Genomic DNA, 12,019 nt, shown 5'->3' with positions numbered 1-12,019 from the left:
GGGTCCCTAAGGAGGGGGCAGAGCCTGGGGGAAACTTGTAAATAGGCTGGTTTCTACCTCATTGTGTCTCAGTGACAGATCACGTCACCAAAGGGTGGGGGAAGAATCTCCTCCCAGGGCCTTGGGACTTGGGGGATGGATGATGCCTTGATCTTTGAGGGAGGTTGAAGGTAGGGACCACGTGTCTGCCTCAAGGCATGGGGGTGGGGCAGGCACCTCTGGAAAAGGTTTCTTTCTTTCTGATTCCTTTCCTCATCTTCCTAGATTAAAAACTCCCTGGAGGTAGTGGGGGAGGAAAAGCCTGGGTCCCCACAGGAGGGGGGGGGTGGCTATAGAAACGCAGTGGTCTCTGTGAGTGGCTACTTCACTAGGGAAGGTGGGAGGAGCTATTGTCTCTGAAGGACAGGTTTATTTGCTCCATGTGTCTATGTACCTGGGTGTGACTTTGTTCCTTTGTGCTGCTGAAGGAATGATTTAGGACTTAGCGACAGGAGGCCCTGGGGGAGGGGGACAGGAGCCGGCATCACAGTTCTGTGGGTCCTCAGGGGCATGGACTGGTTTTATAGTTAGGCAAGTCTCTGAGGTCACAGGGGCTAGATGCCCAGTTATGTGGGTCTGATGGGAGGCAGGGGGACCAAGGGGGCAGGGGTGCAGATGCCTGTGTCCCTAAGTGGGAAGGGGACTGAGCAACTAAATGCCTTCATCCCTAGGCCTGGGAACTGAGAGTCTGGATGTTTGAGAAAGGCTAAGGATGCAGTTATCTGGATTCCTGAGAGGGCTGAGTAGCTGGGTTCCTGAGAGAGAAGAGAAGGGGACAAAGTTCCCAGCTAGGTAGGGTACAGATGCCAGGGCCAATGAAGGGTGAGTGCTGGGAGTATTGATACATGGACTTCTCCCCACACCCCTACCAGGAATTACTCAGTCCGTCTGGGAGAACATAGCCTGGAGAAACCAGAAGACTCTGAGGAAGAGATTGAAGTAGCTCAATCAATCCCTCATCCCTGTTACAACTCGTCCATTGGCAACAAGCACGACTTGATGCTGCTTAGACTTCGCCAACCAGCCGAGGTGAACAGCAAGGTGCAGCCCATCGGACTTGCCTCTGGATGCGCTCAGCCTAACCAGGAATGCATCGTGTCAGGTTGGGGTACCACCACCAGCCCCCGAGGTACTTCTCCAAGAGGAGGGATAGTAGGAAAAGAGAGCTGAAAATAGGCCCTCCAAAGTTATGTCATCCCATCTCTTCATTTTACAAATGAAGAAACTGAGACCCCCCAAAGGGAAAATGGCTTGTTCAAAGTCAAACAGCTAAGAAGTAGAGGAACCCAAATCCCTGAACTCCAACTATGGAACTCTTTTCACTGTGCAGGATTTTGGGGATGGAGTGGTTAGAAACAATGGGAACACTTTGGCCAATGGGTTTACCAGGGATACTGAGTAGTGAAGCATCCAAAGTCTCCCAGACTTTAGGCTGTAGAACATAGAATGTCCAGCCTTTGAGGGCTCTTGGCAAGTAGAATATTAAAATTGGAAGTGACTATTCGGATTCTCAGAGCTAGAAATAACCCTTCGAACATAGAACTTGGAATGTCGGTGGTTACAGAGCCCTTAGAATATTCACTGTCAGGGCTGGGCAAACCTTCAGAAATTTAGAATGTCAGAAATGGGAGGAAACTTAGTTTCATTTAGTCCAATAATTCTAAGTTTATTCCAGAAATCCCCCGGGTTCCTGAAAATCATTTCATGGAGTTTACAACAGGTCGAAACTGTTTAAAATAATTTCATTTCTATCAATAGACATAACCCACATAAACAAAAGGTCTTTTTTTTTGGTGGGGAGGAGTCTTCAATGATTTTTAAGAGTGTATGGGGATCCTAAGATGAAAACACTTGAGAAGTATTGATGTAGCCCTAAACCCTTATTTCATATATTAGGAAACTTAAGACATAGATAGGGGAATGGCTTGCCCAAGATCATAAAAGGAAAGAAGATAAATCAGAGATTAAGGTTCTCCCTTTCCCATCTTCCCCTCTCTCCTTCCTTTCTTCTTCTTTCTTCTCTCCTTCTCTTTCTTTCCTCCTTTCTTTTCTTCCATTTTCCTTCCTTCTTCTTTTCCTTCCTTCCTTCCTTCTTCACTTTGGGGGAGACAGGAAAAAATCCTCACAGTCTCAAGGATGTAACAAGGTTAACATGCAGAAGACTGATATAGCTGGTAGATGACCCACCTTGAAGTTGGGCAGTACTACGTGGGTTCAAGTTCTCTCTCTCACAAATACCATTGGCAGGTCATTTAATAGCTCAGGCTCTCTAATACTCTAACTTTTACATGAGCCGATACTCTGCATTTGGGGAGAGAGTTCCTACACTAGTATTTCTTTACAAGAATGAAAACATAGGTATGGGATTAAGAAACCTTTGTTGCTATTGTTGTCCTTTGGTCATGTCCAACTCTACATGACCCCATGGATGTTGTCCACGTTGGCAAAGATACTGGCGCGGTTTGTCATTTTCTTTCTCCAGTGTGTCCCTATTTTACAGATGAGGAATTGAGCAAAAAAGGTTAAGTGACCTGCTCAGCGTCACATAGCTAGTAAGTATCTCAGGTCAAATTTGAACTCAGATCTTCCTGACTCCAGGCTCCATGTTCTATCTACTGTGCCACCTAGATGCCTCAAGAAATCTTAGTAGTATGCAACCAAATGGGAAATTAGATAATGCAGATTCCTCATGGTAGCATGTCGTCCAAATGATATATGAAATAGGGGGAAATAGTAACATTTCTATACCACTCTGAAAGGGTAAGAGAAGCCCCACAGAGTAGACTGAGTGATGGTCTTGCAATCTTGGAGGATAAAGTTCAAATCCTGCCTCTACCACTTACTAGCTTTGTGACCCTTTCTGAATACCAGGGAAATCTCTAAGACTAAACTCAGAAAGAATGGGCTTGGAAAGAAAAAGTAATCATGCTGAGAAAATCATAGACCCTTGTCATGTTGACATTTTGCTTACAATGTATGATTTGGACTTTGTAACTGAAGAAACTAAGGTTCACAGAATGATTTTCCACACAGCTAGTAGGTAACAAAGTTAGGATTCAAACCACACCCAGTGACTACAGTTCATTCAATCATTTACTCATTCATTCACATGTCTACTTTGTGAAGACATTGGGTTAAGTATTGGGAACACAGAGACAAAAATGCTATTTTTTTTACTATATGCCTTAGGCACACCATCTGTGTGACCTTGGGCAAGTCACTTAAGTTTGCTTCAGTTTCTTCCTCTGTAAATTGGTACATTAATAGTATCTACTGCCCAGAGTTGTCATGAGGATCAAATGTGATAACATTTATAAAGTGCCTTGGAAATGTTAAAGCACTATCTAAATGCTAGCTATTATTGTCATTCCCGTTGCTATTGTTATTCTGCTATCCTAAACTCAGAACCAAATGAGATTTGAGCTGGCTCTTGTAGAATAAGTGAAGAAAAGCTCTGATATTCCAAATCAATTTTAAAAATTAAGTATGAGGGGGCAGCTGGGTAGCTCAGTGGATTGAGAGTCAGCCCTAGAGATGGGAGGTCCTAGGTTCAAATCTGGCCTCAGACACTTCCCAGCTGTGTGACCCTGGGCAAGTCACTTGACCCTCATTGCCCACCCTTACAAATCTTCCACCTATGAGACAATACACAGAAGTTAAGGGTTTAAACAAAAAAAAAATTAAGTATGAAAGAATATGGAGAGGATGGTGACTTTATTATAAATAGAATCATTGTTTAGGACTCAAAAAATCTAATTAAGCTGAAATGATGGGCTGAAGCCTATAAATAGGTGAACTTTTATAGGGATAAGTAATCAATTCTTGAGCTTAGTTAAGCATACACACACACCACCACCACCACCACCACCACCACCACCAACAACAACAACAACAACAACAGCCATATCAAAAAAATCACAAAGAGAATTATAAGGTCTTAGAATCAGAAGGGACCTCAGGAGGAGCCTTATAATCTAATATATACCTAAAAAATGCCTGTTATTATTATCTACTATAGCAGTGGTTGATTATTCAGTTTTTCTGGGAAAAGTTCAAGTGAAGGAGGAACTCATCACCTTCTGAGGCAGTTAATTTCATTTTGGAAAAACTCTAATCATTACGAAATTTCCCCAGGCATCAAGATTAAATTGATCTCTGTAATTTCCACCCATGGTTCCTGTCTCCAGACAGAATAAACCAAACTGCTCTTTCCAGTTATAGCTTTTCATCTTCTCAAAGGCAGTTATCATCCTTCTCCCTCCCCAATTCTGTTCTTTGGGCTGAACATCCTCAATTTCATTACTTTTTTGTTTTGACTTATCTAATTCTGAAAGTGGATGGTTAAACGTCTCCTACTAATAAAATTTTATTATCTACTTCCTTTTGTAACTCATGTAACTTCTTCTTTAGGAATTTGGGTGCAATGCCATCTTAATTCCTTTAATCAGTCTTTTTGGTGTATGGGTTGGAGGTCCTTTACCAAGCTGGTTGTCCTCATGTAGATGTTCTCTAACATATCAATGTGTTTTCTAAACTATGGTGCCTGCAACTGAACAATAGGCTTATTCTGGCCTGGGCAGAATTCAGTGATACTATCACTTCCTATTCCTAAAAGATTCCTCTCTTACTTAAATGTGACCAGAAATCACATTAGAATTTTTGACTGCAATATGGAACTTGTAATTAACTACCCTCCCTCACCCCCTTGCCTAGATCTTTCATATCCAAACTTCCCATGACTTACCAATAGGCAACACTGACTTCTCTGAACCCTAAATGACATTTAATCCTAGTAAACTTCATCTTCTTTATAGCTAAGTGGCTAGACAGTAGGCGCTGGATCTGGACTCAGGAAGACTTGAGTTCAAATATGACCTCATACACCTACTAGTTCTTTGACCTTGAACAAGTCACTTAGCCAATGTTAGCTTCAGTTTCTTGACTCATAAAAATGGGGATAGTAGCACATACTCCCCAGGGTTGTTGTGATAATAAAATTAGATCATATTTGCAAAGTGTTTGGCAACTGTACATATTTTTAATGATGATGAGTAATATTAATAATAATAACTAATATTTACTATGTACCAGGAGAACATACTAACTGCTTTACAATGATTATCTCATTTGATCCTCAAAACAACTCTGTGAGATAGTGCTATTATCTTAATTTTACAGTTGAAACTGAGGCAAAAAGATTATGTGCCTTGCTTAAGGTCATATAGTTAGTGTCTAAGATCAAGTTGAAATTCAGATCTTTCTGATTCTAGGTCCAGTCCTCTATCCACTGTGCCATCTAACAGCCTCAATAGCAGTAGAAGTAGTAGTGGTGGTGGTGGTAGTAGTGATAGTAGTAGTGGTGGTAGTGGTCGTGGTAGTAGTAGTGGCAGCAGCAGCAGCACTACTAGTAGTAAAAAAGTAGTAGTAGTAGTAGTAGTAGTAGTAGTAGTAGTAGTAGTAGTAGTAGTAGTAGTAGTAGTAGTAGTAGTAGTAGTAGAAGTAGTAGTAGTAATAGTAGCAGAAGTAGTAGTAGCAGTAGATGGTGGTAGTAGTAGAAGTGGTAGTGGTGGTGGTAGTGGAGTTGATGATAGTAGTTGCAGTAGTAGCAAAAATAATAGGAGTAATAAGTAATGTTGTTCAGTCATTTCAGATATGTTTAATTCTTTATGATCCCATTTGGGGTTTACTTAGCAAAGATCCTGGAGTGGTTTGCTATTTCCTTCTCTTGCTCATTTGACAGATGAAGAAACTGAGGCAAATAGGGTTAAGTGACTTTCCTAGGGGCACACAGCTGGTAAGTGTCTGAGGTCTGATTTAAACTCAAGAAGATGAATCTTTCTGGCTCGACTGGGTATTTTATCCACTGCCCAAGTGAATAATATGAAACAGTAGTTAGCAGTAGGTAGTAGTAATAATTATTAATAGTAGGTAGTAATAGTAGTGGTAGAGGTTATGGTGAGGTGGTAGTAGTAGCTGGAGCATCAGTTGCAGCAGTATTTAGCCTCATGTCTTGGCCTGTAAGGCTTCTTGACATCCTGTCCTCCAGCGTTTGAGACATCCCTCCCAGCTTTATTTTATCCTTAAATCTGATAAGCATATTCTAGGGAAGGCATAGAGAGACGGCATTTTATGTGACAAGGAGCCAGGGGTCTAGTTAGTCAGAAAGACCAATGAGAGTCCACAGTGTGACATAATCCAAAGGGTAAATTAGATTTTGGGTCACACGAAGGGTGTCTAGCATTGGAGGAGGTACTGAATTCTGATCAGAACTCTTCTAGTATGTGCTGGTCAGTTCTTGGGAGACACAATTTAGGAAAGCTAAGGAAATTCTAGAGCAGATGCAGAGGGGAGCAACCAGGAGAGGAAAGGCACTTGCAAGCAGGGCATGAGAGAGAATAACTGAAGAAGTAAGAATGTTTTGCCTGGAAAAGGAAATAACAGCACCCCAAAGTCTACATATGGGGACAGGAGAGGGGAGGGAGCATGATGTCTGTCCTCAAGTCTCCCAGTGGTCATCATGTGGAATGGAAATTTGATTGATTTTCTTTTTGGTCTCAGTGGGCAGAACTAGAAATAATGGGGAGTTTCAAAGAGGCAGATTTCAGCTTGAAGGAAGGGAAAGTGTTGTACCAGAGCAGGTACTTAATAAATTAACTGATTATTTATTAGAATTGTCTAACAGTGTAATGGTCTTATAAGGTAGTGAGTTTTTCATCCTTAAAATGCTTAGGAAGAGGTTGGAGATACATAAAGAGTGTGTCAGAGAGATAGTAAGAAGAGAAAGAGGAAAGGAGAGAAGGTGAAGTGAGGAGGGAGAGAAAGGAGAGAGGAAAGAGCAAGAGGAGGGAGAAAGGGGAGAGAAGGAAGGGGAGGAGAGTAGAGGGCAGCAGGGGAGAACTGCTCTGGGATAAGAGAAAAATAATTCAGAGAAGATATACAAAGAAATAGTAACAGATAGAAAAAGAGACAAAGGATCTGTTGGTTAAAGAATTATTCTTAATGATGTAATTGAAGGATTTTGTGGGTGAGGCTAAGCAGTCACTTTTCTGGGCTGAGAAATTGAGATAGTGAGGGGATGAAAGAATAATGTTATTTGATATGATTATTAAAGAGTGACTTGGTAAAGTATCTGGACTTTAAGCTCTTTTATCCTGTCACAGAAAAAAGCTTTTATTCAGGAAAATATCCCCTATTAGCTGACTCCTACCCCACCCCATTTGTTTAGTATATTTTAGAAAGAAAACCAGAATATACGGGTTATATCATCAAGATTTGTCTTTAAAACCTATTGCCTTATTAAAAAAAAAAACCAACCCTACCTTCCACCATTGATTCTAAGGGTCACACAGCTAAGAAATATCTGAGAATAGATTTGAACCCAGGACCTCTCTTCTTTGGTCCTGGCTCTCAATCCACCAAGCTACTTAGTTGTCCCCTATTGTCTTCATTTATAAAGATCTCAAATCTTCAAGTTGTGTTTTTTGAAAAACCTTGTTTAATTATTTCTTCTTTCTCTTCTACATTTTGACCTCCCATCTGTACTGTATTCCTCATGGGAAAACCACTTGTTTTATTAAGGTTTTCTACCAAATGTTTTATAATGTCAAGTTTTAAGTTTATTATTTTTTCCTTCTTCCTTAATTGATTGAAAGGAATAGCCTTTATTTCCCTCCCTAAACTTTATACACTGAGGATTCTTGGAGCAAATCTAAGTTGACTTCTGGGGATTTTGATTTTATTGTTATTTTCTTTCCTTCTGAGTCCTTCTACACCAGAACATACATTCATGAATTGGAGCCTCTTAAAAATCATATTTACTCATTTCTCTAATAATCCCCCCCCCATATAAAAGAAGGACTAGGAAGAGTGGGTCATGCCTTCAACCATCAAGCTAGTTGACCAAATGAATTTCACTTTACAAGAACAATGAGGTCTCCAGTTGCCAATCTTTCAAACTTTGCAGAAATAATTTATGTTCCTCCATAACTAATCAAGCTTCTCTCCCCAAACCAATTCCCAGAGGATTTTCCAGATGCCCTGCACTGTGCACAACTGTACATCTGGTCCCAGGATCTCTGTGAAAAGGCATACCCAGGCAAAGTTTCAGATGGCATGGTGTGTGCAGGGAACAACAATGGTGCGGACACCTGTCAGGTCAGAGCTTACAAGGAAGAAGTCTGCTGGGGGAGAGGGGAGTGAGCCTGGGTTTGGATGGAAGGACTTGGAGCATGGGACCATCTTGCAGGGGAAGGAGTCCTTGCTTGGATTTCTAGGCAGATAGCTCTGGAGCCAGAGAAGTTCTTAAGCCCTTAGAAGCCTTTTGGCCATCTACTTTGTTTTACAGATGAAGAAACTGAGGCCCAGAGAGTTCAGTGATTTCCCCCAGGTCCTCTCACTCTAGAGAAGTACTGTTTCCAATGTCTCATAGCTATAGGATCTTGCCACTGGAAAGGACTTTGGAGATCATATTTAGTAATTTTTAAGAATTGTTTTTCAACTGTGTCCAGTTCTCTTCATTAGAGGATTTCTTGACAGAGGTACTAGAGTGGTTTGCCATTTCCTTCTCTAGCTTATTTGACAGATGAGGAAATTTGAGGCAAATCGAGTTTAGTGACTTTGCCAAGGTCACACAACTAGTGTCAGAGGCTAGATTTGAACTCAGGAACATGAGTCTTACTGACTCTAGGCCTGGTGCTCTATCCACTGCTCTACCTTGCCATTTTGCTGATGTGGAAATAGACATAGAGAGGGGACTTGGCTGGGGTCATGGTGGTAGATATAAATCAATGGCAGACCCTAGGAGTTGAATCCAAGTCTTCTGACTGAAAATCTATATCTCTTCCTATACCAAACTTCTTGGGCTTGAATCCAGAATCTGGTCCTCCCTATCTGCAAGGTTTTAGTCAAGCCTTTCTCTTTTTCTGGACCTCAGTTTTCTCATCTGTAAAACAAGTAGGGCTAGATGGCCTCAGCGGGCCCTTTAAGTCATGATCATATGATCTGAAGAGAGAGAAGAGTGTTCTTAGGACAAGGGAAGACCATGGAGCCTCTCCTCCATCTTGTTTAAAGGTCACTTCTTCAGGGGACAGAGGCAGCTAGGGAAGCTGTTTAGGGTCAGTGTCTCTGTATGGGGCGGAGGGGAGTCACTAATTCTTTGAATTAGAATTAGGGCTTATTGATTGAGGTCCCTTCCCCTCCCTAGGGATTGGCTAAGGGAAACAATGCCCCCTTCCCAGTTGTCAGAGATTGGGCCAATGGCCCAATAACTAGGGCTAGATTCCCTAGGTGGATGTTGAGCACCGCCTAGAACAGGGACGATGCCCTTTCCCCATTGGCTAAGGCAGGTCAGTTGTACCCTAGACCAAAGGAAAGGAAAGCTTCCTGGGAAAGGATCTCAGGCAGTCTCAGGAGGTCAAGGCTGGAATCCAGGAGGAAGCCACCCCCAAATAATGAGCCTCCCCTTGGCGTTAGTCTTGGAGACTCAGGCTGTTCCCTCTCCTCTCTCTCTCTCATTCAGGGTGACTCAGGGGGCCCTCTGGTGTGCAGGGGAGCTCTCCAGGGTATCACTTCTTGGGGCGCAGACCCTTGTGGGACAGCGGATAAACCAGGCGTCTACACCAATGTCTGCCGCTATACAGACTGGATTAAGAAGACTACCAATGCTGACTGAGCTCTCTGCTCAGGGTGGAGTGGCAAGGGAATGGAATGGACGGGGATGGGGGAGGGGGTCCTCTCTTAATAAATACATAGTCCCGGCCCCGCTCCCCCTAAACCTGATCGCGCTTTGCTGCTAAGCTTTTGGTCCATGGAGGCAGAAGCCAGGGCTCTCCGTGGCGGGAGTACGTGGCTCTCATCAGGGCCCGCCTTTCTCGTTCTCCCCGAGTCCTTCCTTGACATTTGGTTCGGGGAGAGGTTGAGTGTTGTTCAATGGTTAGCTCCATTCGAGTCTGTCGGTTTCCCTCTCCCTCTTCTTCCCCCCTTCTGTCCCTTTCTGTGTCTGTCTGTTTCTGTCCTTTCCTCGATCCTCCCTTTGGTCTTTGTCTTTTCTTCAGGTCTCTGCGCTGTGCCTTCCCCAGAGATTTGCCGTTTCTGTTTTCCGGGCTCTTCCTCAGGCTCAGAATCTCTGACGGTCTCTGGCTCGGTTCTCCCCCCTTCTGGCTCGGCGCCTCTTGCCATCTTTCCCACTGGAGCCCTCACTGTTCCTGGCCGCGTTCTCTGGGCTCTCTCGTTTGCAGCCTCCCCCTTCTCCCTGACTTCAGGCCCCCGCAGCCCCGCTCCTCCGTGGCCCTTGGCTCTCCTCCCGGCGACACCTCTTTCCCAATCCGTCCCGGGGCCAGGGCGCGGGGAGCACGTCCTCTCGGGCGGGGCCCCCGAGTAGGGAGGAGCCCCAGGAGTAGAGACGCCAGATGCCTCCCGAGATGCTCTCAGAGTCTCCATAAAGGGCGCAGTGCTCCTGGGCTTCCGACCTTCGAAAGGGCCAGGACACCCCGTCCTCCCTCCCTCCACCGCCTCCTAGGTCTCGGGTCAGCCTGGTCCCGGTCAGCACGCTGTGCCCACCTCCCAGCCCTCCTGGCTCAGTTCCAGCGGGCACCTGAACCACGCCCTGCTGTTCCGCGGTGCCCCCGACCCTACATTCTCATCTCGCCTCCAGCGGTGCCCTGCCCATCCCTGCTTCCTCACTCCTTCCCTTCCTGTGTCCCTACTCACCCTAAATTGTACCGTCTTCCCAGGCCTCCCATGGCTCCTTATTTCCACCCTCCGCTCCTTTTGCCCCTTGCCCCAATCCATTAAGTCCTACCCTCGGTGCCAGATCCTCCAGTCCAGGCAGGACCTTGTCCAGCCCCGCCCACATCTTGGTCTGATGGTCTCACCCCGCTCCCAGCCATTTCCTTACTTCTCTTCTCCTCAGTCCCCTTCCATGAAAAATCTCCCCAGGCTTTCAGTCTTGAGACCACCCTAGTCGTCGGTCTCTTCTTCCAAAGTCCTCTCCTTCTGAACCCGCCCTAGTCCACATCCACTCCATTTCCAGCCCCAGAATTATAGCTCTGCCCACTGGACCTAACTCAGATGTAGAGCTTCTGGGCCCCACCTTCAGTCCTGGTCCTGCCCTTTGGATTTATCTGCCATTAAAGATCCTGGACCCACAGACAACTTGGGCTGGATCTCCAGAGGTCTAAGGCCTGAGGGTCCATTGCCTAGATCCTCAGTGGGAGCTGAGGTGCTTAAAGGAGATAGTGTCTGAGGACCCCAGGGAAAGGGTCAGGAGGGCTCCTTTACATATTCTTAACCTCCTGATCATTACAACAGACCTAAGAGGTATTATTCCCATTTTAAAGCTGAGAAAACTGAGGTAAAGTGACTTTTTCATTTAGCTCTTAAGACAGGAAGCCAGGTGTGGTGACTTCAAATCTCTTGGCCACCTGCCGTTGGAATCTTTGCTCTTCATTATGTCTCCCTGCCCACTTTTCCTTTTTCTCCAAAGTCCAGAAGTTTCTGAGTGCCTTCTACACTACGGATTTAAACAACTTAAAATTCAGGGGTGAAGGGTGGAGCTGGGTGGCTCAATGGATTGAGAACCAGGCCTAGAGATGAGAGGTCCTAGGTTAAAACGTGGCCTCAGACACTTCCTAGCAGTGTGACCCTGGGCAAGTCACTTAACCCCCATTGCCTAGCCCTTACTGTTCTTCTGCCTTGGAACCAACACACAGTATTGATTCTAAGACAGAAGGTAAGGGTTAAACAACAGTCTCTTCATTTTTGTGGATGACTAAACTAAGGCTGTCACTTTACAGAAGCCGTAGTGACAAAAAGTTGAAGAGTTAGAATTTGTGCTCAGTTCTGACTTCAAATCCAGGGCTTAAAAGAAAGTTTATTGACAGGCAGAACGTTTTAGCTGATAGAGTTTGAGATTTGCACTTGAGTTCGAATCCCAACTCACATACTTAATAGTAGTTCCACTCTGGGCAAATAATTTAACCAC

At 44.4% G+C, this 12,019-nt stretch overlaps 1 protein-coding gene across 1 annotated transcript in view; it reads left to right on the top strand.

Annotated features, from left to right (window-relative positions):
- The window catches only part of KLK8 (kallikrein related peptidase 8), an 11,304-nt gene extending 1,595 nt beyond the window's left edge, over positions 1 to 9,709 (top strand). Inside the window, exons 4-6 of the mRNA XM_044668493.1 lie at positions 912 to 1,168; positions 8,060 to 8,193; positions 9,557 to 9,709. Of these exons, the coding sequence (XP_044524428.1) occupies positions 912 to 1,168; positions 8,060 to 8,193; positions 9,557 to 9,709 (544 nt within the window). The remainder of the gene's footprint in view (positions 1 to 911; positions 1,169 to 8,059; positions 8,194 to 9,556) is intronic.
- Positions 9,710 to 12,019: the final 2,310 nt, after the last annotated feature.

Source organism: Gracilinanus agilis, chromosome 3, assembly GCF_016433145.1.
Source record: "Gracilinanus agilis isolate LMUSP501 chromosome 3, AgileGrace, whole genome shotgun sequence".
NCBI classification, from domain to species: Eukaryota; Metazoa; Chordata; class Mammalia; order Didelphimorphia; family Didelphidae; genus Gracilinanus; species Gracilinanus agilis.
This window is presented reverse-complemented; position numbering and strand designations above follow the sequence as displayed.